This window comes from Coptis chinensis, chromosome 1, assembly GCF_015680905.1.
Source record: "Coptis chinensis isolate HL-2020 chromosome 1, ASM1568090v1, whole genome shotgun sequence".
Classification (NCBI taxonomy): domain Eukaryota; kingdom Viridiplantae; phylum Streptophyta; class Magnoliopsida; order Ranunculales; family Ranunculaceae; genus Coptis; species Coptis chinensis.
Window position 1 is genome coordinate 25,025,529 of NC_141456.1, and position 27,772 is coordinate 25,053,300.

A 27,772-nucleotide genomic window follows, 5' to 3' on the forward strand; every position below is an offset into this window, starting at 1 on the left:
TGTGGATCTGGTCTCGTCTATATCAAGAGACTAAAGTTTAGCTATTAAGTTAGTTAGTTTTTACTTAGTGGATTATCAAGTTACTTAGTTTTACTTGATAGAAATTAGTTTCAGAACAATAAATTAGTTTTGTTAGACTTAGTTACTTAGTTAAGAATCAAATACTTAGTTTATATTTTAAGTTTTAGTTTCTAATTCAATATTTAATTCATAGATTTAGTTTGTCTTAAATTGATAATTAGTTATTCATAATCTTAGTTCTAAATTAGTTTTAAATTCAATTTTAATTCATTTTGAATCTTAGACTATTGTTCAATTAGATTTATAAAGTTTAATTACTTATATTAAATAACTTGTTCTTATTATTCTTGTGTTAGAAATGATAGTGTAATGATTCAAGGCTAAACCCTCCATTAGAGGGGTTTGAGGAAGCCTTGATGAAACTTGATTTCGATTAGCATGGATATAGTTGTGATGTTTTATTATACTCTAGAAAGTAATTAGTTCACCATGAGAATGAGTTTGATTATTTCACATGCTAGTTATTAGTTGGTAGAGATTACCATGAATAATTAGGGATTAGAAACACCCAACCTTTACGTGAAAACGTAAAGATTAGGATTACAACGTATTTTATACTAGTTGATTAAGTCGAATTAAGGTGGAATCAAATCCCCGTAATTCCTCCTCATATTGTCAATTTAGTATTTCCATAGTTTGATTTATATCATTTTGATTATTGATTCACCATCGTAGTTAAAATTCAATTCCATTACTCTCATGACTTTGTTAGCTTACACGAACTAGGAAACATTAACATCTAAATGACTAGGAGTGGAACTAATTCTCTACTCTAAACGTATTGCATTGATAAAGAGAGTAGAAAATTTTGATACTTAAAAACGGAAAATAGTTCTAGTTTTACTTACATTTGAGTTTCATCACTTATTCGTAGGTAAAACTGTCGTTTTCCCTATTATCAAATGACGCCGCTGCCATCTTAGTTGTGTTTAGTTTCATTTTCTTTAGTAGTGTTAATCCTACCAAAGTCTCATTAAACCCACCCACCCTTGTTTGGTTCTAACTGTGGTTGTTGGCTTTAGAACTGATTTTTTTTCGCAGAAATACACTGAGTGCGCCCCGCGCCCCATTTGCCTAACTTCAGAGCGCACCCCACGCTGAAGCCCCTGGAACTCGAGATAGGCACGAGCGCGCCTTGCGCCCATCCAAAGCCAATTCAGAGTGCACCACGCACTAAAGCCCCTGGAACTTGAGATAGGAAAGAGCGCACCCTTTGCTCTTCCTGGGCAATTTCTAAGCGCAACCCGCTCTTTCTTCTGAATAGCTCGATTTCCACAAATTAGTACAAACTTCCATTTCTTCAAGTTATTCAGTGTTTCTAACTTGTTAAATACATTGAGCTTGCATATACAAGACGCTATTCATAAGCGAAGCACAGAGGCATTCAGGTACTTCTTTCTTCAACTCCTCGCATCTCCTGTTAGAGGATTTATACTAGCATATCCACCTGTAACAACTACACATCCACAACCAGATCATTTCGACACCTTTATGCAAACCCAAAAACAGATTTTACAGTCCATCCAACTTTTCTTACATCAGTTGACCCAAGAGAAAGTACAACTAAAAGGCACTACACCAGAAAAGGTGTTTACTAACGGTTATATCCGTTACTTATATTTTTACTAACAGTTATATCCGTTAGCTCTGGGGCGTCACTCTCACTTAGGCCAAAATTAGTAACGGATATAACCGTTACTAATATTATTATATATCCGTTACTAAAATTCTTTGTAACAGATAGCTAACTGTTGATGGCCCGATTAAATTTGTCATTTCTAACGGATATATCCGTTAGTAATGGATGTACTATTTACTTAACTATTGCTTGTAACGGATATATCCGTTAGTAAGCTGTAGCCACTAATTTTTTTTTTCCTTGGTCAAATGATGTCCACCATGCACATCTAGTTCTAGCAAATATGATATAAAGATCACATTCCACAAACTTAGTCAACAAATGAATAACAAAAAACAAAGCCACCAATCAATTAAACATTATTATAAAAATATAGTCATCAATCTAAGACAAAAACTTGATAGTGCCATACATATAAAAAAACACAGTTACCAGCAGACCTCATATTGACTAAGAAAAAGAGCAACTAACAATCTAGTTTGTTCTTGGCGCAGCCCACTCTACTCTAAGGTTGAGGTTGTCATAACCATAACCATTGAGCATTGCAATAGCCTTCTTGGCATCACCTTTGTGTTCACATTTCTAAATGTAGATTGTGTGTTCCAAGTTCCAAAGTATGAAATTAAAATCCGTCAGACACCACCCACTTTCGGAAAATTCGATCTGCTAGCACATGTGTTTCATCAGAATATCCTACTATGCCAATAACCTCTTTATTTGCTTTTAGGTTGTTTCCTGCCACTATGTTCTTTGAGTCCCTGAAATTCATAGATCACCAAGTCCAACTATTAGTCCAGGAATTTAAAGAACAGTTATAATGAGACTTCTACGAGTGGATATAGATCTCCATACAACTAGAGAAAACATCAATATGCTACAAACAATTTCGAATATAACTAATAAACTGTTGATTAAGTCAAATCACAGAGCGTGGGTCAAAAGCTTTTGATTCCCTTCAGAGAAATTTAAGTTTAATCTAGCTTTAGTGAGGATACTGAAGATATCAATGTTACACATATGGTTTGGTAGGAAAATCCTAGCCTACCCAGAATTCAAATAAATGGTTTTGAGAAATACTTGCATTAAGGTATTCAGCTTCAACTATGAATCTCAGAAGTCAGAACCGATGCTAACCAGTTAGATAGACTACAAGGACATGCATGGAATAAATGGTTACCAGAAGCGTTAGTCGGGATGTTTATACCTCAGCTGGATGTTGATGATCTCATTGCCAGCTTGATTTACGACAGATGTCCAACTCTTACCATGAACTGGAAAGAAGCAGGAACTACTTAAAAACAGGCGGGATCGGACCATGTGAAGCTTGTGGGGAGCTGGTGCTGGAGGAGTGACAGAATCACAATGCCGATGCCACACCGGGAAGCAACTCTTTGAAGTAGGAGTTGCACTCTACTTGCACGAGACAGAACGCCCAGAGGAGTGATCGTAATCTGAAAGAGCATATGAGTACTGTCAATGATAAGCTGCCACACTTTGATCAAAATGAAGAAAAACCTCATAGCCAAATATTGGAAAATGGACATACATATCCTTCTTGGAGAGCGGTAGTCTGTGTCGTCCTTGTCAATCTTTGCCCCTTTTACCTGAAAAGGAAGAAAAACAGATGATGTTTCAAAACTATTTGAAATTTGTCTATAGGAAATGGAAACTTACATATCCATTAATTAATCGTATATAAAAAATACAAGATAGCAAGGTTGATATCATTGAATAAAGTTAGGTATATACCAGAGCATAAGAACCTTAGTTTCCACAATTATTTGGCACACCAATTATTAAAGAAAAATCTCTTCATAAATGAAACACAAAGAGCTTAGAATTGTAAAAGGGTTGTGTAGGGAAAAAAATTAGTTCCACATATTTACAAAGTGAAGAAGCAAAGACATATATACCATTTTGTCCAAATACTATTTGGTTTTTCCAAATAAAGACACATACTATATGTGACCTAAGGCAATACCATCTTTGAATGTTTTCAAGCTTTGGCAGATAAGGGAGAATGTACTAGCCTTAACCACCGCTTCAGGAAAATACTTGTTTGTACTTTTTGTATTTTTAATCTATTATTCCTTTGCAGTCTTAGACTAAGCACATTATCGGGTCATAAAAGGAAAAAGGCTTAAACATCACTTTCGGATGATTCAATATATCAAGCACTTTCGGATGAGCAAAATGACAAAGTATTAACAGAGTGACTAACAACTAATAGTATTCTGTGTCAGTAATTGCCTAAATGGAACAACATATCAAGGAAAAACTGAAACTAATATAATGATTGAGAGAGAGTTTTACCACTCTTTGAATAAGAGAGTCCCATCTGATTTAGTTAAAGCTCCATTTGATTCTACGCCTATTGAGGAGTTAATCTCCAGTCATTGTTGATAGCATTTTCCATCCTTCTGTAGTAGAAGTGGCTTGTTTCCACCCCATTTTTATCATACTTGTACCCTGTTTAGTCACCTTATATCCCTAATGGAGCACGAGGAGGAAAAAAAAATAACAATAGGATCAGTAAGTCTCCTGATAAAAACTGATTATGAATCTTGAAGTATATCTACATTTAGAAAACATGTTTGAGGACAAGTTTTAATCTTGATCTCCGTCAATACCACGTTAATGAGAGGCAAGCATGCTTCGGCACAGAGTTTGAAGTCATGGATACTGCTCTGACCTCCAACCCTGAAAGTTAACCTTAGAGTAAGTCATGAGACAGAATAGAAGAAAGTTCATTGATTCATTCTGAAGTAGATAAAAATTGAAAACTTGGGTCCTTTATCTAAGTTCATAACCCAACACTAATAGATTCAGAAAGTTAGGCGCGCATGAACGCAGACATAACCTTAAAGTCAATAATATGAGAGGTTGACCCTAACTTCAACATTTCTTAATCTCAGTTGCAAAATAACAAGTAAAACAAAACAATGTAAAGTTCTTCTCCCAGTCTCCAGCTGAATTGTTCAAACAGTTCACAAGAGCAAATGACAGAAACATGGGGTGCTTGTAAGTACAAGTAAACTAACATAGACACAGACTGAAACACTACTCAAGTTCCATAACATGTGCAGGTACTTCAATAATAAAATATCTTGGCATACCAATCATATGATATGGACAAAGAAGGAACACCATCGAAGAAAGCCTCTTGAGCACCCGTAACAGTACCAGAGTAAATACTGCAAATCCAAAATGGAGGAAGGCCATCACTAGTGTAACAAAAATCTATGTCCAGTGACTGGGCGCTTTTAAAACTATTTAAAATATACAATATTAACTCAAAGCTTTGCATATAGGTATTTCTAAATGTAGATTGTGTGTTCCAAGTTCCAAGTACGAAATTAGATATAAAATATTGTTGAGGTCTTAATTGATTGCTTATTTTCCAAGTGAGAAAGTTCCAGAACTCACATTATCGTTCTCTTGGTTTCCACTAAAGGGCTGCAAATCAAGTTCTAGTGGGAACTCCACATACTTGTCGATCTTCTCAACATAAGAGCCATCATTTTTGAATCTCTTTAAATGGAAAGTTACTTACTTCTTTAGGAAATCAAGGAAAATGTTTTCTACACGAACAACCTTCTCATCAACGAAGAAATCAACGAAAGCTTCCATTTTTTTTCTTTTTCTTTTGAGATTCGCAGGAAGAAAGATGCACATTAGAAATAGTTCTGTGTTTAACTTACCTACCCCAAATTGAAAAACCCAAAAAGAAAAATAATTAGAATTTTGTGCGCAAACAAATTAGAGGAGAGAGAAATCAGACTGAAAAAGGGGGCTATACCTGATTTGTCTTCCTCCTTCAAGCTATCCTCCTCGATCTGGTTTGTCTGATTCGTCGTCCCTAAACCATAGAAGAAAGAGAGAAATTTCAAATTTAACCGGTCGCCTTCCTCTTTTGACAATTAGATTTGGAACCCTAGACTTCAGTGCTTGAGAGGAGGAGAGTGAAGGAAGACGAGCTTGAGAGAAGAGAAATGTACCCTTCCGGATTTTAGGCTTTATTTAATTTCTTTTAAGTGTATTTTATTTCCACTTACGGGCTTTACTAACGGATACAATTGTTACCCAAAATTAGAAAATAAAGAAATTCTTAAAAAATAAATAAAAAAAAGGGAAAATAGATGTACAGTAACGGATACCATAATGCCTAACACTTTTATCCATTAGAAAGCTAGTAATGGATATAAGTGTTACACATGGAAAATTTGCCCTGTTACAAAATGGCCATTTTGGTGTAGTGAGGTGTGTTTCCAGGTCAAACGATACCTAATCCTAAAACACCAAACACTACCTTTAAGATAAACGGTAATACTAGTAATGAAAATGAAAATGTAGGTGAGCTAAAAGCCATCACCACTCTCCGTTCTAGCAGAGTGGTTGATAACATCGTAACTATGCCTATAGTTACCCCACCAGTAGTCCCTACACCTGATATTTTACTAGATACCGAAGTAGTAACTGAAGAGCCTACCTCTGTAGAAGTACCAGTTAAACCACAACCTAAGAAACAAAAGGCCAAGGTTAAATATCTGGTTGATCCATATGCTAAATATAGAGAGAAACCACTGTTTCCCCAGAGATTAGCCATGTTAACCAAGTATACGAATTTCGATGAGATTAGGGATGTTTTCAAAAATCTAACTATAAACCTACCCTTTCTTGAAGCGATTAAAAAGTTATCTCACCATGCTAAGTTTCTTAAAGAGTTATGCACTACTAGGCGTAAGACAAATATTCCTAAAGACGCTTTTTAACTGAATAGTCTCCAACTTTAACCAAACATAATGGAATCGTTAAGTACAAGGACCCTGGTCGTCCTACTGTACAATGCACCTTAGGAGATTCTCACACGACGACCGCTTTATTAGACCTGGGGGAAAGTGTTAACTTACTCCCTTATTATCTCTATAAACAAATAGGTCTACAAGAGATGCAACCCACTAAAATGATGTTGCAATTAGCTGACCGGTCTATTAAGTATCCTAAGGGTGTTGTTGAAAATGTGCTTGTTAAGGGTCAAGATTTCTACTATCCTGCTGATTTTGTTACCCTCGATACAGAAGTCACTAACGACTCTGTTCCTATCATTTTAGGGTGTCCTTTCTTGGCTACTGCCAATGCGCTCATAAACTGCCGCGATGGTTCGATGTCCTTGTCCTTTGTCCATCTTTCTGTTGAGGTAAATGTTTTTAAAACGATACAATAGTTCCCAAATATGACTGTCGATGGAGAGGTTAACATGATTGAGAGCTTAGCTCACAAGATTATTTCGACAACACGTTTCCTGATATTCAGATGCACCAATTTCTTTCATTCGGAAGTTCCAACATTAACGCCATGATAGAAGAATAATTTTTCACTCACTATCCTAGTGATTCTTCTAACCCACCTATTGAAGAATGTCTTGCATATCTAAAAGCTTCTGATGATATAGACCTGAGAGCTCTAGCTGAACACCATTCACCCACCACACATTATCCTGTCACTCATTCACGTTCTATCAATGTTCCTTGCCCTCCACCTTTTCAAAGGAACCTTGAGTTTGCACTTGACCCTCTTGTTTCTCCTGTGCTTCATGATTTTCTAAATTCTCCTAGTACGAAATTACTACCTACAGAGCCACCAGATACGTTCATTTTAAGTTGTGTGATTATACCAACCCACTCCACCAATGAATTTTGTGATAAACCCACTCTCTCATTTCTTCCATTTCTTACTTCTACAATTCATCCACATCCACCATATCTTCCACAACCATCTATTGTCTCACAATCATTCATTTGCACACCCTTTCATTGGAAAAAAAAGAAGACTTTGCATGCTAGGTTAGATTCTAGATGCATCAGTATTCTCTCTCATTCCGTTATGCCACGTCATGGGAAATCATGGTACTTGATTATGTTTAGATGTGTTTTCAGTGAAAATTATTTATGGCAAGATCCACAACTATTTCGGTTGTTGATATATGGCAAACTACAGGGTATGTATATATATATATTTTTATTTGTTAAAGTCTTGAGTATCTAACTATAAACGGGTCATTTTATTCTTGGTGTACTTTCTTTCACTTCCATATATTGGTGAGTGCACTATTCAGGTAATCGGGCCCTCCTATTAGAGTGTGTGGCTGTAAGTACCGGATCCTAAGTCCACGTTTAACGTAATTCACGCTTTCCACTCTCGCATGTTTTTTCGATTTTTGAGTCATGTTTATCTATAGAGTGATTTACATCTTTATTGCTTATTGTGTTCCTTATATTAATCTGTATTCATAAAAAGTAAAAAATATTAAAACCATAAAAATAGTAATCTAGCAAGTCTCGAGAATCTGAATTTAAAAGACCCACGTTTAAAACAAATTTTCTAAACTCTGTTCTATAAAATTTGTTTAGGGGGTGGGGTGTTGGTCTTTCCATCTTTGATTGCTCAACTTTCCATTTTTGTTGCTTATGCCGTTTAATCATATTTTGATTCGGGTTGACATTATCTATGAATTTAGATTTCATTTGTTCGCATAACTTACGTCATTCACGCACTTCGAGATATTTTCTACCTTTTTATATGTCAACCACGGTTAGAATAGAGTGTTTTATGGATAATTGGATTGGAAATTCTCTCCTGATTGTTTTCATATCTCATTCGCAAAAATCGGACCGGTAACGAGTCGGGAATTTCAATTTTGAATTTTGCGCACATAGGGACAAAATGGGTATTTTCAAAATTGTTTGGGCTTGGGCCCAAATCCCCAGTAAAACCTAAGAACGCATCGTGTTCTTCTTCTCCATTCTGCCTCCTTCCACCTCCATTAAAGAACCAAAACCTAAAAAAAAAAAAAAAAAAAAACACCACTGATTTGAACCACCTCAAATCAACCCACCCACACCAAATTTCTCCCCCTCCAGTTCACTTCTCTCTTTAACAGTTCGTCCAACAATAAAAATAAATAAAAAAAAAAATTGCCCAAATCAAAAGACCAATCAAACCAAAGTTTGATTTATTGTTCCATTTACTCTCTCCCACCTTATTCAAACCCACATTTCGAATTCCAATACTCAATGGCCCAAAAATGCAAAATCCTTCCGGAACAAGTTTTCAAAACGGAACAGCTAGTTTGCGTCGTTTTACGATGACGAGATGAAACAAAGGGATTGGCAATGGTTGTGGTATACGGAGGATGATTTTTACCATGAGGATTTTGTTTTAAATTTTTATAAGAAGCAGGAAATTGTGGGTAGGAAGATTTTTGTGAAATCGAATGGTGTGAGGAGAGAAATGTGTGCTTCGTAGATGACTAATGTTCTGGGCATTATGCCAAAATGCCATCTTGTAGCCACCGTGCAGGAATCCCAGTATGGTGGGGGCAGAGGCATTGTTGAAAGACACTGTGTTGGAAGGAAAGTACAATGCGAAATCGCATTGCATCCGACAGTTATCTTTGAGGACCAACCAGCTAACTGTAGCTCAGTGGGTTGGTAAGAATATCATTGCGAAAGAGAAGTTCAGTGACATCGGTCTGAACTGTCTGCACGTACTCTGGGTATTACAACAACAGAGGTATGTTTTTTGTATTGTCGACTTCTTGTTAACTATGATTAGAGGAGTTGGAGTAAGTACCGCACCCTTTCTTGCTTTAATTACTAAGATGATGATGTCTTTTGGTGAGAAACCTTAAACTGAGCGGACTATGTTGAAGTTGCATTCAAATGCAATTGCTTATACGGACTGTATTCAGAAGGTTTGGAGATTGCCTGGAGAAAGGGATGTGGAAGAGGGTGATTCAGATGATGAGGAGGAAGACACGGCATGTTTTGATGCCAATGCCTTGGAGAATTGTAATTCAGATATGGAAAACATGTCAGTGCTGCATCGTGGTTTGCATTCCCTGAACCATATTTGTGAAGACTTGCGGAATAGGCAGGTTGCCATTCATGATGAAAATGTGAACTTGCAGAAGACGGTGGAGACGAACGTCCAGCGCCAGGATGAGCGTTGGGAAGAGATGAGGGCATTTATGGAGGCACAACGCTGGTTCCGAGTGGAAATTCTAGAACACATGCCACCCATAGGGGGTTCTTTCTCAGAGAAGTTTGTGAGGCACGAACGTCGTCGCCGAAGGACGAATGACTCGGGCCCATCTTCATCTCATGGCTAGTGGTTTAGGAAATTTGTTGTTTTGATGTTGTTTTTATTGTTTTTAGTAGATTGGATATCGAGTTGTTAAATTTGAATTCTGTAGTTAATTGTTATTTGAATTTGAATTTCTATTTGAATTTAATTTGGTTTTTGTCTAAGCATGCGATGATTTTTGCGTAAATCCCACCTTCCCGAATTGTTTGGGGGTGGTATTATTATTTTTAGCATTGCTTTTATCTCATCCACCATTTTAGACGTTAATTTTGCAAACTGTGGAAATACGAGTGTTAAGAATGTTGCCGATATTGGTGTGGCTAAGATTACATATTGTTGTAGAATGGAATTTCAATGAATAGAATTAGGAAGTTGCTATTTTGAATGTAACCAAAAAGCTATTGGTTTATATTCGGAATATGCACCTAACTTGTTTCCGCTTTGGTTTTAGAATATTTTGTTTCTGGCAATTGCCTTAAATTTTTTTGGCAACTTGTTGATATTCATTTTAGAAACTAAAACCCTATATATACTTGATTCACTCTACACTCACAACCCATACCTCTCACTTGCATCTTTCACCTTGAACCTCTAAATTTTTTCTTTTGTCTTTCACTTCATCCTGCTCAGAGTACACAGAGCGCGCTCTGCGCCTTACACACACCAATTCATAGCGCACCCTGCGTTGTCTTTTCTGAACTTCAAGCAAGACCAGAGCGCGCTGCGCGCCCTACCAAGGCCAATTCAGAGCCCACCCTGCGCTGTCTTATCTGGACCTCGAGCAAGACACGAGCGCACCCTGCGCCCTTGTAGGCCAAATTCCAAGCGCACCCCGCGCCTTGACCTTCGTAGCCACTAAAATTTCTGAATATTTGTGAGTTGTTCCAAGGTTGTTTGCAGCAATTCTAGAGTGTGTTTATTGTGATGACATCTCCTACAATCATACCGGAGCAGTCTTTCGAAGACTTGTTAGGAAGCGAGACCTATGGAGGATGGTTCCACGACATGATCGTGTAGTTAGGATGGCGGAATCTACTGACCGAGTAACACTTGACAGGTTAGCACGGGTTGATGATACACGGCGAAGGGATTAGCAAGTTATCATGGCGTGGCAGGACACAAAAGAACCTCATTTTTGTGTAGACGAGGATGATGACGCCTAAATGCTAGATAAGAGGTAAGTTTTTATTTTTGTTCGTGTCTACTTATGTCCCAAGCAATTTACTTCTTGTAACCCCATAACGGGTGGAACTCATATAGAGTTGCGTCTGTTTTTATTATCTATATTAATATTAGTATGTTTTAACTTTGTTCTGCAGATGTTCCAAAATTTCACGCGTTTCCATGATATTTTTTCTACCCTTTTTATTTCAATACTTTGAGGACAAAACATGCTTTTTTTTGTTTGGGGGTGACATAGAAACACGTGTAATTTAAGGCATCTGTTAGGATATAGATATGTACAATATGCACTTATTTTCTAGTAAAAAAATCAAAAAAATCAAAAATATAAATACAAAGTTATGTTATACACTTAGGAATATTGGTATTGTTTCTTTCTCTATGCTCTTAATAATCTAGAAGTTTTACGCTAGCTTTTGCATTAGAATAGTTTTTAGAAACTTAGGTTAATATTTAGGTAATAATCTTTGCATCTTTCTATAAATATATTGCATAAGTATCTATGATTGTTTGGCAGTAAGTTTCTGAAATCTAGGCTAGAGTACTTATTCTACAAATCCTGTGAAAAAATAGCCTAAAGCCTTATATGAGTGAAATATTTGAGAAATGACACAAGGGAGAAGTAAATTCCGGATAGAAAAATCACACGTCCACTTGCTTGATCACTATACCATATCCTAAGCGAGAATTTAGACCCTCTTTGGATCGATATAGCCAGAAATTCAAACATTATGAAATTATTTTCCGTTAGTCGCCCCTTTGAACCTTTCTTTAGCCTTTCATAAACCGCAAATCCTTTACCCTTTTATAAAACAAAATAAAAATAAAAATAAGCCTACCCATTCTTTGAATGAGTCTGAGAATAGAGATGAAGAATAGAAAAGAGAAAGACCTTTGAAATCAAGAATTTGTTAGTTGCTTCAAATAAGAAAAGAAAGTTCCATCCAAATAAAAATAATAAAAATAAAGAGTTAGAACTCCAAAAACAGAATCAAAGGAGTCAAAAGCCAAATAAAAATAAAAAGAAAATAAAATGGCTAAGGATTGATACAAAGTGTAGAAGCAAAGTAAGAATAAGGTTTTCTCTAGTTACATAATATGAAGACTCTATTATCTCAGACTGGTTCTTTTTGAATATCTATTTTCTTCATTCTTAAATCATCACCTAATCCCCGCAACACCTAATAAAGACCTCTAGCTCAATTAAGAATAAATTAGTGTGATAGTAAGTGGCGGATGTGTTTGATCGACTTCGGCTTCCTTTTTTTTTTAACAGTCTCAACAGAATTATAAACCAAGTCACAACCAAAACAAACAAAAGAACCACAAAATAGAGGGGAATGAGTCAGGCCAATATGCCATAAAACATCACTTGATCCATTGCACCTTCCCTGCCTTCACCTACATTTGTCCAGGCTAGAAAATTTCTTAAAACTTAACAGATCCATAACCTCAACGAAATCTTTCACCATCTCTAACACAAAACAAATGTTTTAATACCACAAAAAAATCACTGGGAAATGCCTAGCCACTTTGAGAAGTTGTCAAGCTCAGTGTAGTCACTGTCAGAGATCATTGTCTGATACCATGCTTTTCCTGCAGCCTTAATAGCAGCAGCCTCCTCCTTGGGTATAACCTTCCTTTTCTTATCAAGCTTCTCCTTCTTAGCCTTAACACGCTCCGCCTCGGCAAGAAGTGCCATCCTCCTAGCAGTTTTAGCATACGGGTTCAACTTGAGAAGAACATTCAAGTTCTTCAATGGGTTCTTCTTTATTGGAGCCCTCTTCACTTCATTACTAATTGGTCTAACAACAGATTGAACCTCATCGGAATTAATAATTCTCGACAAATCAGCATTAACCATCTTAGACCTTGGTAAAACATACCCCTTCTTCTTCTCCAAAGCCTTATAAAAGGATCCATAAATCGAATCCAACTTCTCAAAAGCCGATTTAGTCCAAATAATAAACCTACCAAAATGACCACCAGGAGCAAGCTTCAAAAGATTAAGCCTCTCCACATTAGCAACCTCAACTCCAGGAATATTCCTAAATGCCTTAACAATCTTACTACCCCGCATACCATAAAAATCAAAGGACCCTTCTTAGAAACATACCTACGGTTCCTCATTTTACCTTTCCCCGGTCGAATCTTCTCACTATCCTTGGCCTTCTCAACATCAGTATAAGTACCAATCTGCTTCAAAACCTTAATAGAAGAACTAGTCTTCTCAACACCCTCAGCAGAATCCCCAACAACAAGTGGAATCTCGTGTACATTCTCAATCTTATGCCCACGTGCCAAAACAAGTGAAGGAACGACCCGGGCGGCTAAAGCCTTTAAAACCACATCATATATCTCTTCGATTAATGTTAATCTTCCTATTCCAACGCCGCCAGATTTGCGTCGGAGCAAACATACGTCCACCTCTACACATATTACCGAAAGCACCTTGACCAGCACAATGGGTACCACCACCAGGGACACGTGGGATACGTGAAGCGGCACGACCTGTACCCCATGACTCAACAGATGTTTGGTGACCGGCACGTCTGCTAACTGCATAAGGCCGACGACTATTCTTTGAAATGTTGGAGTGAACGTAGTTGACTATGTTGGGTCGGATTGATGCTTTCATGACGTCAGGGAGAGGTAGTGAGTTAGATCCACCAGTTTCCATTTCTCCTTCTAGTTTTTGGACTGTCACTAAGGGACGTGCAACCGCTGTGGTGGCCATTTTACCTTTTTAGGGTTTTGATGATGAAAGAGAAAATGAAATTGTAAGGTAAAGTGTCATTGATGACTTCGGCTTCCTTGTGTGTCATTCAAATTGTAAGGTAAAGTGTGGCCACTGTACACTGGAGTAGCGAAACTTGAGCGGAAAAATCAGAGTGTTTTTGTCTTGACATTTATGTGAGGACCTACTTAAAGACGCTATTCCAAGGTTTCAGAAACGGACCTGTTAGTGCATTACATAGAATTACTCATTGTATATATGTTTATTCATATATGATTTGATTATTATGCATATATTAGCTTAGGTTTCAACTTGATTATTCTGTATTCATTGCTAGTGAGATGGATAGATATTGAGAATAAATAAGGAAACGATAGTTTTATTTCTTAGTCGTTGTAGTATAGATGAAGTTTGTGAGTACCTTCAGTGGAAAACTCTCACAAGGCTATAACTCGTCCACTAGGGAATTCCTAGTGGTTTAAGACCTTGTTGTATATGGTCAATGCAATCGCACTCGGCGAAACGAGATTAGTTAAAACTCCAATTTTGGTCACTTATTTCTAATTTCTCATATTTGCTTGAGGACAAGCAAAACGCTGTTTGGGGGTGGTTTGATAAGAGCCCAAAAATGTAGTTTTAAACAATATTGCTTTTTGAGCAATTATGTGATTAATAAGTAAGATTTAGTACTGTTATCGTGTTCTTATGTATTTCAGGCATTGGAGTCGAATATGTGCAAAAATGCGTACCTTTTGCGAGATAAAATAGCAAAGGTTGGTTGCTAAGAAGTTCTATAATTAAAGGCCAATATTCAAGGAGAAAAAGCCTTTTTAAAGCCCGGTCAAAGCTGAAAAGTCAAAGTCAACGCAGGCAGAAATAGCGCACAAAAGTTAGTTGAACTTCCAAAAGCCATATCTTTGGACTCATACCTCGGAATTGAGCCTACCTTATGTCAAAACGACCGGCTCAGGAAAGAGATTTTTAATGGTCCAAGTCTTGACCTAATAAGAGGAGAAAAAGTGGACAAAAAGGCTATTGAAGTCATTTCCAACTGAAAACCCCTTTGTGGACTGAAGTAATGAGGTTTTGGGCTCGATTTTTCAGGCATAAAACATGGCTCCTCATCCCAAGCACGAAATTGTGGATCTGGTCTCGTCTATATCAAGAGACTAAATTTTAGCTCTCAAGTTAGTTTGTTTTTACTTAGTGGATTATCAAGTTGCTTAGTTTTACTTGATAGAAATTAGTTTTAGAACACTAAATTAGTTTTGTTAGACTTAGTTACTTAGTTAAGAATCAAATACTTAGTTTATATTTCAAGTTTTAGTTTCTAATTCAATATTTAATTCATAGATTTAGTTTGTCTTAAATTGATAATTAGTTATTCATAATCTTAGTTCTAAATTAGTTTCAAATTCAGTTTTAATTCATTTTTAATCTTAGACTATTGTTCAATTAGATTTATAAAGTTTAATTACTTATATCAAATGACTTGTTTTTATTATTCAGGCTAAACCCTCCATTAGAGGGGTTTGAGGAAACCTTGATGAAACTTGATTTCGATTAGCATAGATATAGTTGTGATGTTCTATTCTACTCTAGAAAGTAATTAGTTCACCATGAGAATGAGTTTGATTACTTCGCATGCTAGTTATTAGTTGGTAGAGATTACCATGAATAATTAGGGATTAGAAACACCCAACCTTTATGTGAAAACGTAAAGATTAGGATTACAATGTATTCTATGCTAGTTGATTAAGTCGAATTAAGGTGGAATCAAATCCCCCTAATTCCTCTTCATATTGTCAATTTAGTATTTTCGTAGTTTGATTTATATCATCTTGATTGTTAATTCACCATCGTAGTTAAAATTTCAATTACATTACTCTTATGACTTTGTTAGCTTACACGAACTATGAAACATTAACATCTAAACGACTAGGAGTGGAATGAATTCTCTACTCTAAACGTATTGCATTGATAAAGAGAGTAGAAAACTTTGATACTTAAGAACGGAAAATAGTTCTAGTTTTACTTACATTTGAGTTTCATCACTTATTCGTAAGTAAAACTGTCGTTTTCCCTATTATCATATATGGCTGAGCAAATTACTTAGGCTATAAATTAGGTAACATGCATGCAAACAAATTGGACTTGAGCAACATACACATTTAAACTGCACCCTCGTCATTAACATAAATTTTTTCCCTAAGTATTCACTAATTTTATAGCATGTCAAGAGTAAACCCATCAGAAGTAACTCACTCCTATAAAAACTACTTCCTTCCTGACAACTATAATACTAACCTAAGAATGGTGAAGTGAACGACCACAATGAATAACTTTGATCTAGCCTCCTAAACAAGACCCAAGTTCTATGAAAATGGCCTATTAGTACAAAGCAACAAGAATAATATAGATAGAAATGTATAGAATAAGCTTGCAGACCAACATTCAATACTATATGCAATATCACAAGTATGATAAAAAAATTAGAAAATACAAAAATCAAGATGAGGAAAACAAAAAACCTTGAAAATTTGGCCCAAAGGAGCCTCAAATAAGAACTTCAAATTCAACTGCCTTAAGTTTATATCGTAGAATTTGCTCATTAATAAATTCTTGTGCAACAACCTATGCGAGCTTAAGGATTCACTGACAAAAACTGTCACTCATAACGTCAATGAAAAATAAGTATTGGAAAACAGTTCGTTGTTTCACCTGTTTACTAATGTTGACTAAAGGTAGTTCCAATGAGATAAACTTATAATATACACATTATATATAAGAAACTAGTACACATGATGAAAACTTATACATGTCGTAAGTCGCTCTAGTCAATATGATCTTATACATGAACAACATACTAGTTACATCTCAAATTTTACAAAGGAACTAGTAAAAGAATAATTTTTCCAATCACGAACACTCTTCCATCAATCTAAAGTACCAAACAAAATAAAACAACCCATACATTCAACCTTCCTGCTAGTTAGTGGTCAAATTCCACACTCACAGAAATAGATAACTCGATCCACACTACTAGAATCATATGGACTAATGAAAATATCTAACTACTAACCGCAATAACTTTCAAACAAACTTGACCTAGTTAAGGTTGGAGTGCAAAATATATCAAAACATTGTATACCTATTGAGCCACCAACCACTTAAGTGCATTTATCCTTTACTAGTGAACCCTTTCAAAACTTCTGCATAAATCTCGTACTAGAAGCGATATCTAGCAATATATTCCTCCCTAAAAATAAACACACATAAAAACATACAACTCTTGATATTGTTTGCTTAAAAAAACTAGTTTTGAAACGAAGACAAGTTAAGAAAAATATATAGAAGAATTACAGTTCAAGTATTTTTGCAAGGTCAAGTTGGCACATCATTCCCATAGAGCAATTCCCATAGAGACAATGCAGATTCACTACAATGAGAATATACTACAAGAAAGAGCCATGAAATTGCTAACTATTAAGTGTACTGTGCACTATGAAGGTTAACACTAGTGGAAGAGTCACCAAGATAACATAAGGTTATGGGGTCATTCTCAGAAACCAGGAGACAAGGTAGGCACTACAAAAGGAAGTGTCCATTTTCCTTTGATAATTCCCACATTGCTTTGATCTATCGTGGGAACTTCCACTTCTAAAATAGATTTTCATTCTGATTTTACATGGGCTAACAAGCCATTTCCACCCAAAGATCAAATTCGTTGTCTGTTTCTTGGAATAAGGACATCCAAAGTAACCTACTGACTTGCTAGCTTTCTATTCACATACTAGTTTTGAGGCCAACCTAACGTAAGGGAGCATTGGTGAACCCTATCCCAGTAGCCATACAACTACAATAATTAAGTATATCTACCACCAAATTAAAATAATAATAGTTTACACCAAAAATATAAATAAGTACCAAAATCTATGTTCTTTTAGTTATTGATTGGGCGCACTAACAGACGCCACTATCGATTTCCATACCCAACAGTAGATCTAACAATGTTGTGTTCCTTCCATCTTCATGAGATCTAAGAAGAAGAATTGGAAGGAGAAGAAATAAAACGGAGAACCAGAAATATAAAAATATTTATGACGATTATTCTAGAAGATATAACTTACAAAGAGCTGGTCAAATAAGCCCTTCAATATAGTCCAAAGCTTGCTAGACATTATCTTCCACCAAGGCAAACCTAAATCATAAAAAAACACATTTAGTGATCCAAACATTACCTTTCCTTCTTACAATGGTATGTGGTCTATGGTTAAATTCTAAATGGGGTTAGGGCACAAACAAATGCAAATAATTGTGAAAAGAAATGATCCCCATACTGCTTGACAAGATTAAACTGTTATAAGCCCATTCACATTAAAGCGATAACAGTTGCATGATGCTAAACAGAGACAAACCAGAAACTACTAAAGAGAATCGTAGTTAAAACAAGCAAGTTCAATTATGTACTAGCACACACAATCTGAGTTGAACTTGTTAACACAACATACATATACAAATATGACAAATAATTAGACTAAATTAGATCAAACGAACACATACTAAATTAGATCTCAATCACCTAACTGTAACACCCTTGGAGTTAATACAAAGTGGAGCACACACACTCAAAAGATAGAGCAAAATAGATTAAAGGGATCAAGAATAGGCCTAGAGAAACACATAATTTGTTCAACAGTCATAATAAAATAAGTTTTTAGCTAGACATACCCCTATCCTATATCTTACAAACTCTAAATAAATTAATCATATGCACATCGAATTAATAAGTCCTTAAATTCCAATTAAAGGAACATACTTGGGCCAACCTTGTGGAATACCATAAAAAAAAATGAATTGTAGTCTGGGCATACTGATGTAAGGGCGTAAGGTTGTATTTCTGATGCCAATTTCATAATTAATTTTGAGCTTCAAATTACTAAACATGAAAAAAATAGATAGAGCATACGTGAGAATTTGCACATTGATATGCAAGCAAGTCGATCAATCACAAATGAAAATATCATTCCCAACTAAAACATAAAAGAAAAAAGAAATCAGCTCCTAAACAAGCACGATAATCATCTTAAGTCTACACTACATACAAACAATCCCTGCCAAATAAAATAAAAAGGGAAAAAGAGATTAAAAAACCAATTTACACGAAGTCCTAACCCAAGAGATAGCCATGCTTCCCCGCTAATTTCTTCAATTGATCTTTGTCAAATAGATCTGGAAAAATAAGAACTTGACTTCAATATATATCCTCAAAAAAAATGGAATTTGTGAATTTAAAAAGAAAAATAACATAATGGAAATAAATATAAGTATATCTAGATCGAGATGCGTCACTGGATATTCAAAAGATTAACCATCTCCACTTTTAGGTTGCTCGGATTTGAATACGCTTCGGGGAGGAGAAAGAAGAGAAATAGAGAAATAGACGAGGGCAGGATAGATTGAGGGTTGTGATTTGGTTACGCTCACACGTGTGAAGTTTTTAAGTGCCCGTTTTAACCACGTGTTAAGTGGAGATAGCATTTCCAAAAAAATTGGGACAGGTTGCGTACACCAACCACGATTGAAAAGGGAAACACACCAGTCAATGATAGCGTTAACATTGGGAAATGCAATGCATATTTTCAACATAGCGTTTTTTAAAAAATGCAATTGAAGAAAAATTATCTATGACAATTTCTGTAGTAGTGTATATACATAACAAAAGTAACATAAGGTGCGATTAAAGTGGCCACAATGTATGTTTTAATGTTTTTTCCCTGTTCCGTTCTCATAAACACCAACAAAATCAAGAAAGGGCCAAATCAAACCAAAAAATGCCTAAACAGACATTGTAACCTAACTACTCAAAACAAGAAATCGCTAAGCACACAAATTATAACCTAACTACTCAAAACAAACAAACAAAGAAACTAAAGTAACAATTATATATATTTCAAAATAGAGTAACAAACTAAACTAACCTTCAATTTGTGGAGCTCCAAGCTTCGCTAAACAGTATGTGAGAGAGTGAAACGGAGGGCGAGAAGATACCTTCGAAATGGAGAGGAAATTAGGTTATCAAAAACTGATATTTTCAGGAGTAGCTATTGAGGTGCCATAAGTTTAGCTTTGGGTGTTGTGTAGACGAAACTTGAGATTTGGATGAATTTAATTCGTGAACTTGACCAATTTGTCATAAGTTGACTATAGTTTTCCCCCTTTTCTAAAGTATTCTAGTACACCGTGTTGCACCTATTGTACATTACAACTGTTCGCATTGTTTCCACCTATCCACAATATTTATATGATTATATATCGTAATGTAATCGAAATTTCCTAAAAATAACTGAAAACCTTTTCAGTTACAACTTTTTAAAAAACTGATCAAATAACTGAAAAACGAACCTGTAAATCCTATTTGAACAGATGCGTCCTTTCCATTCAAAAGTAAGCAAACAAATGCATTACACAATGGCTTGATAGCCAGAAACTTTTTTCTCACACAATGGCTTGATAGCCAGAAACTTTTTTCTCACACAATGGCACTACCTCCTGAAGAAGAAGACGCCAACCAGAGCCTTTACATCCCCCCTGAATTATGCCAAAAGATACTTGCACATGGTCCACTCCAATTTCTTTAGAAATCCAAATTTGTATCCAATGATTGGGAGTCACTCGGTTATGAGAGTTCATTCATAACCGATTTTGTTCTGAAGAACAAAGCAATTTTGGGCTACGTGATTCAGACCAAGCACTTTTCCGAACTCTATACTTCCTTCCTTTTAAACATTTCTCACATTCCACTAATTCCTACTCAAAATTTGGATTTCTGCCCAAATGGTGTTCGGATCATGACATCTTCTAGTCAAGGTATTATTTGCCTGTGTGAAGAGCATTTTCAAGACACCAAATTTTATGTATGCAAATCCATAACTCATCAATTACGTGAGTTGTGTAGGCCTAAGATTAAATTCTGGACAGAGTGTATGGGAATGTCACTGCATTTAATTGAACCTTTACAATTCACCATAGTCCGATTGTCTAAACCAAACCACCATACTGTAGTTCGAAGCCGAGACAATAAAAACAAGAGTGTCATTGTCCATTTTGCTGAATTTTCAACTCCAACATTTTGAAGTGGAGAAGGTTGGAAAACCTATATTTGTCCTTCAACACTGAACACATTCAGATGTAGCCTGGAGTTTTAGCAAAGGGACATCTACACTGGTCTCTTTGGGACACTGAAATTTTGGCATTCCATATTGGTGCTGAAGAGTGGACAAAGGTGGCGCTTCCCCTCACGGCCTCCACCCTAAACGGTTACAAGCTCTTTCACTTTCAGGGAACTATTGCTATCATGTACACCTTATGGAATTGTCCAATTTGTGCTAGACAAATCGAACTCCACATATTGCAAGACTACAATGCTAGGGTGTGGAGTCGACCGCTGGAGTTTCTCTTGGATCACTTGTATCAGACATTTCCTCACCTAGAATTTGTTGACCTTTTCTCCATTGATGTTGCACTCTTCAAGTGCGACTCCTGGCTAGTGTGGTATAACTTACGTACTAATAAAGTTGTGTTGGTCGAAAAAATCAAAAAATTAGGAAGCAGCACAATCCTACTGACCACTACCTCTTTTTGTGTGTTAGATGTGGTATGGTCGTTGAACAAAAGAGAAGCGTATCAAAACCTAATTATCCCTCAATAAGTAAAGGATGAGTAGGGTATCGTTCCACTTTTAAGTGTATGTTATGTGAAGAACAGGACTGGAAAAGGGGTTTGAGGGATTAAAAACTAATATTGTAGAGATTGTAGATTCTAATGCTAAACTAAGCTAAATTAACTAAACTATTGAGAATTTATAAGAGAGAGAATTCAAGAGATTAGAATCCACCAATACTTTTAATCTATGACCTTCTGCTTCATGGTTGTTCTTACAAGTAGACTACAATTAGGCAATCGAGCGAGTGCCGATGCCCTTTTGGATGAAACATCGTTAACAATTAACTCTACTTAAGGTTGTTCTTATGTTTATGCTATTAATATCTTCTTTCCTTTTTTGTAAGCTCGGGCAGCCATTCAATGTATTACCAAGAGCAACATCAAGGAGTACTTCCTAATAGGGAAGCCATTCAATGAATCACCACTTAAGGCAAACACAAAGAATACTTCCCCTAGGCAGCCACTCCCTGAGCTACCCCTTCTAAGGCAACACAAAGAATACTTTCCTAACTCTAAAGAATTACACTACTAGAAGAAAAGTAAAGAACACTAGCATGATATTAATATTGCAAAACATAAACCCTATTCTATACTTCCATCCCCTGGTGTGGGCAATGGAACTAATAACTACAAACATAAAGAACTAACCTGATTGAAGAACACCATGAACCAGAAGAATCATTAAACCTTAAGCATTGGCTTCATCTCCTCCCTTGAAGGAGAAGATTAGCCTTCCATAAAGAAGGAAGAACAAGAAGAAGAAGAGTTGAAGAACATAAGACTAGAAAGAATAATTTATTAAGACTCTCTGCCTCAAGTTCTGGAGACAAGAATATAAGTGAATTCGCCCCTTACATGAGGCACTTAGGTCCTCTATTTATAGGGGTTACAATGAGTTCTAGAAGCATTCCAAACCGTCATTTGTTTTCTAATACAAATAGGTTTCTTTCAGAGTCCGACTTCGTCTTGAAACACTACACCATAATAGGATATTTGCAACACGCACCTTTTTTGATTTGCAATGGTTATTTAGCGTTAGTAAGTTTCCAATGTTAAATAAGCGTTGACAATGTTGTAAAGCGTTGCTTTATTTGGGTGAATTTCCGGAATTAATTGCTAAGGCTTAAAAAAAGGTTGGAGATGTGTTACAAATTAAAAACTTGAAAATTTCGCGAAAGAGGAAAACGAAAAAAATCGAAATATAAAACATAACTTTCTTTCTCTCCTTTCTCTCTCATCACCCCATTTCAAGATCCCTAAAATCATCATCTCGATCCAACTAATTTTCGCACTCCTCAAAACTAATTTTTGGTGGATTAACTTTAAAGTTTAATTTTCGGTGGATTAATTTGTCTTTCTTTCTTCAAAACTTTAAAGTTCCAGCTGTTATTCAATTTCTAGAGAGAGGATTCTAACGCAGTCTGAGTTTTTTGAGGATGAGCCCCTTTCAGTAGTTGTGATGAAGGTAAAGTTACATTTTGTCCTTCAACTTTGGGTTATGTGATAAACGCATGGTCATATACTGCTCAGAAACAAACATCTAGACTTAGTATGTCGTAGAGATCGAAGAGAGAGAAGAGATTGAGGAGTATCAGGAGAGAAATCTCAACTCCTTACTACGACAAACAAGAAGCCGCCAAACTAGCGTTCAAGAAGCCGCCTCCAAAGCTCCAAAGCTTCCTTTCGACCTTCCTCAATAACAACATCCACCATGGGTAAAGTTTGTCTCTTTTCTATTTATGCTATTGTTTTTTATCTACTTGTGTCAAAATTGGGTACCTACAAGTGATTATTTAAGCTTATTATTATTATTATTTCTGTCAAGAAGAGAAGAGATGTTAGTTGATACACGTTTCCTTCCTTTGTGTCTGTGTGTGTGTGCAAACAAACAGTCTTAACTCTTGATTTAAATGGGAAGAAAGTTAGTAGCTTTTTCGTAGAAAGCACCTTTACCCATACAATCTGCAGCTCTTGAGCAACACTGGAACATAGATTAACAACTTGAGAATCAGATTTCATGATAATATTTGAGATGAAGAGTAGTATTAAAGTCTCCACGTAAAATAGACAAGCACAAATGCTACTATAATGAAGGGCATTAGGATGAATGCTGCTGTAATTATGTTTCTATACCGACATTGCGTTTATACTTATAGCTTATGTTTTTTGTCTCGACAGATGTGGATGTGTTTGAAGATGGACCCTCACATGATCACATTTTTTGCTCTCTTCTTTCCAACTATTCGCTACTTTCTTGACAGATTCATTCTCGAGGTAAATTTTCATTCTTTTTTTATTTTATGTAATGGGCTTGTTGGATTTAGTGTTTATTTGGTTGTTTTATCTTGTTAATTGATGTGGGTAGTTGTTTGTTTAGTATAGGTTTAGGGTGTAGGGTTTTATGAATGATATGCTACTTTTTGATTGTGTAGCTATAGTAATGTTTAGGTATTACATCATGATTTTGTCTCCTAGTTTAGTAGAAACTTTGGGTACTTTATGGTATGGTGAATTTCAGCTATAATGACTATACTTTGAGCTGCATTGTGTTTGATTAGAAGTTTGGTGAAATTTTAATTGATTTATACCAACACTTTACTTGGGGAAGTGAAAAAAGAGTATGAACTCATAGCGAGCTTCTTTAGAGGGGCAATGTATTGGGTGGGAAGCAACTGTGAATTTACATTAGTCTGTTATGGAGATAATTAGGCAGTACAATCTTACCAGGAGAAGCGGTTTACTTGAGGGAAGATTTTGGGATGACAAAGGTGAGAAAGCCTCGTGCTATTGAGATACGGTAAACAGATGTACTTTGTATGCAGCATTAAATAGGCTCATGAATCAAAATCCCTATTGTAAAAATTGGGGGAAGCTTCACAAGTATGATTTTGGTCAATTCGGTTGCAATCTTCTTATCCTTTACTATCTTGAACCTTCTTTTAGTTCCTTCTAGATATTCTCATCTTCCAACAAGCAAAGAATACCATTAAACTTCGAATAGCTCTTACACTTACAACTAGTTGATGGATTTTTCCACACAAGCTTGTTCTATCTTATAAAAGAACCATGTCATACCAAAACAAAATTTTTGCTTGCCATATATTTTTAATGAGTTTTGTCATATCCTCTCCTTAAGAAACATATTCATGAAGGCAAACCGGGATCCGAGTGTAGGGTGTGTTAGTTAAATTTTTGAAAAGCAATTTGGGTGGTGCAAATCGTTATAGTTTCTAGCATTCTTCGTTGAATCATTACTTATGTTTTGGTTGATTGAGTACTAATGTTTTTCCTTTTGATGTTTAGTTGTGTGCTAGACAATGTAACTTTTGAAGTGAATTCTTCCACTGCGGGTCTTCAGATGGTCAATGCCTCCCTATTTTTATTTTTATTTTCATTTGCACCTTCCCCTTTTACTGCCAGTTTGTGTGTTTTAAATTCAAGCTAGCTTAGTCTTGTATTATATCTTGCAGCTTATTGCTTTAAATTCAGATGGTATGATGGCTAGATGGCTAGCTTGGTTGACACTTGCCAATTGTGTTATGGTTTCAATTGTGTATGTCTTTGTTCGTTTGCAGTTTGATGTTTTTTCACTTTAAGAAATAATAATTTAACTCTTTGTGTTATCATGGCAGAGGAAGGGTTGCGTGGAAATAGTGACCAAAAGGTTCTTGTTGGGTTTTGTGATGAGCAAAAAGGTAGTTTTCTTTGCTTTATGATTCTTATACAAGTGATATCGTTTTCCTGATTATTTTTAATAATTGCTCTGTTTTTGTTTTTTTTTTTCTGGAACTTATGTAGATCAATTTACTTCGGAGAACAACATACCTTTATCTCCACAATGGCTGTATGCTAAACCAAGCTTAAACTAAGTTGGGACTTTCGGGCGTCGGGGTAAGAATTCCTTCAAACTTTTTTTTTTTCTTTGTTGTTGAATGAACATGCATCTCGAATCGCTCATCTTGTTTTATACTTGAGTTTAGAAATATGCTTCTAGATACTGGTTTGGTCTGTCTAATTTGGCATTATTTTTGTATTCAAAGTCACGTGGCAATGCACTTCTATTCTTTAATCGCCTTTAAACGAGGCATCATAAGCATGTCTGTTTAAATGCCAAATGAAAATAAGTTATCGACAATAGTTAACTATCTAATAGTTCATTTAGTTAAGAGAAATAGGCCCTACAGTTAATTGCCACTCTACCTTGGCAAAAGGTAGACACCTGATTCTTTCCAGTGGTATTTTCCTTTCGGCAACATTTGACTTGACTCTGTGAAAAAGTTGTAAAGTGCATCAGTAATATATGTCTCTAAACTTTTGAGTTGTAGTGGTAATAAAAGATTGTTTTCTATTGATATATTGTTTCCATGCTTATTTGGTTGTTGCTCAAAATTTTCCCGGATCATTTCGATATTGTTATTAGTTTTAATTGTTGTATATTTCATTGGAGACCATAAATAGTTCATTGCATGCTTTTATTTTACAATCTAGTATATGTTGGAGAATATGTTTTTAATCATACTTTCTTAGTTGATTCGTATATTTTTTAAACATAGACTTGATGCTAGCTGGCAAGTGACTAAGATGGGTTACTGATGTGTCAATGATATCCGTAGGCGTTTGGTCACTCTTGGGATGGTGTTTACTGCTTTTTTCCCTTTTCGTTGTTTGAAATTATGTGCCCCTAAATGATAGTATTTAGGCTTTGATTCAATGCTCCCAGAGTGGTGGACATCTGGTTTTTCTTTGTGGTGTTAATAGATATTGTTCTCGTGTGTTAACCTAATTTCTTTTTACTATAAAATTTTAAATTATCGTAAGATCATTGTCTTACTTTTTTGAAGCAAAATAATTATTTGGATAATGTTATTGCCTTACGAATGCTGTAGAACTTCAGTTTTGTTAGTATTAAAAATGGAATAGGATGACTGATTTTGTTTTATGATTTTCGTAAGTAGTATTCTTGAAATTACTCGTGCAAGTTTTGTTACGGTTTTATAGTTTACTAAGTTTGTCTAATTTCTTTGTACTCATGATACTATTCTAATATGTACTGCAGGACATGCGTGCACCAAATTCTATGCCCCTGGGTAACTCCATGGATTCCCTTCAGAAAGGTTTGGATGGATCTCAGGACAAGAAAGAATGGAAAAGAGCTACTCCTGAGATTGAAACCAGTCATCGATGGCGTGAAGAGGAGAGGGACACTAGCCTGTTAGGTAGAAAAGAGCGCATGAAAGATGATCGACGTGCTGACAGTGGCTCAGGTAGAGAAGGTACTGAAGTTACAGTTGTGTTACCTGTGATCCCTTGGATTTAGACATTGGTTGTGATTGCAAATGTCTCAGATAAATGCTATAAATGCTGCAACAGAGGCAGCTTGCCTAATTCTAAGTGTGGACGAGACCGTGAAGAACCCAAAGGTAAGGTTTTCTCCAGCTAGTTGTATGGCGTTTGTAGTGTTATCTATCAGACGTGTTACACTCGGCCAAAAGTTCAGTTTCTTCAGATCCCAAGAGTTTAGTTGTTTAGCTTTCTGTTATTTCTTTTTTCATTCCACTGTGCCATCCTTGGTAGTCACGGTGTTTTTAATTTTTCTTTGCATTGTTATTTTCTATTGGCTATTCATTGTATTGATAATCCAGACGGAGAGTGCATAAGGAGATGCTGCTGTTGGAGCGATGGGTCGAGGGCATGGCAGGGCAGGTTTCCATGGCCGTGGAAGGGGAATGCGAAGGCGTTGAGCTTTTGGGGTTTGAAGATGCCAAGGACTTCTTAGAGTGAAGGGTAGATTTTGAAAGCAAGGGTGGTTTGTTTCTTGGGAAGTTTGCTTTCTGTCCTTAATTTTGTTTGCTTCAGTTTGGAGTGAGTTTGTAGCTATATATATATTTGTGTAAACCATCATTGTATGTATTCATTGTTTATTGTAGGTTTAGCTGGCCTCGCTACAAAATATGAGATTTTTTTTTTCATCAGCAACCCATCAGCGACAGTTTATAACCGTTACAAACAAATTTTAAATTATTTTTTTTAAATTAAATAACAACTTTGCAACGCTTAGAAACCGTTGGTAATATTTTTAACAACTTTGCAACGCTTAAAAAGCATTTGTGAAATAAAAAACCATTGCAAAAGGTTTTAAATTTGTGTACGAAATATATAATAAGCGTTGGAAAATTCTGTTTGCAATGCTTAATAACCGTTGGAAATTTCTGTTTGCAACGCTTATTAACCGTTGTAAAAATTACCAACACTTTACCCACGCC

The 27,772-nt window shown here is 35.8% G+C and overlaps 1 protein-coding gene, 1 long non-coding RNA gene and 1 pseudogene across 2 annotated transcripts; 1 reads left to right on the forward strand and 2 right to left on the reverse strand.

The window, feature by feature from the left end:
• Positions 1–4,044: 4,044 nt before the first annotated feature.
• Positions 4,045–5,879, reverse strand: LOC147523115 (uncharacterized). The gene is made up of 4 exons (XR_015195979.1): positions 5,520–5,879; positions 4,837–5,421; positions 4,351–4,420; positions 4,045–4,210 (listed from the first exon to the last, which is right to left on the reverse strand). It is a non-coding gene; the product is annotated as an uncharacterized LOC147523115 (long non-coding RNA).
• A 6,529-nt stretch (positions 5,880–12,408) lies between these two features.
• On the reverse strand, positions 12,409–13,784 carry LOC147523116 (large ribosomal subunit protein uL4 pseudogene; annotated as a pseudogene).
• A 12,786-nt stretch (positions 13,785–26,570) lies between these two features.
• Positions 26,571–27,442, forward strand: LOC147523117 (uncharacterized). Its single transcript, XM_086561435.1, has 3 exons — positions 26,571–26,773; positions 26,855–26,929; positions 27,152–27,442. Exons 1-3 carry the CDS (start codon positions 26,587–26,589, stop codon positions 27,283–27,285), a joined length of 396 nt encoding a protein of 131 aa, XP_086417561.1. The 5' UTR covers positions 26,571–26,586; the 3' UTR covers positions 27,286–27,442.
• The last annotated feature ends 330 nt before the right edge of the window (positions 27,443–27,772 follow it).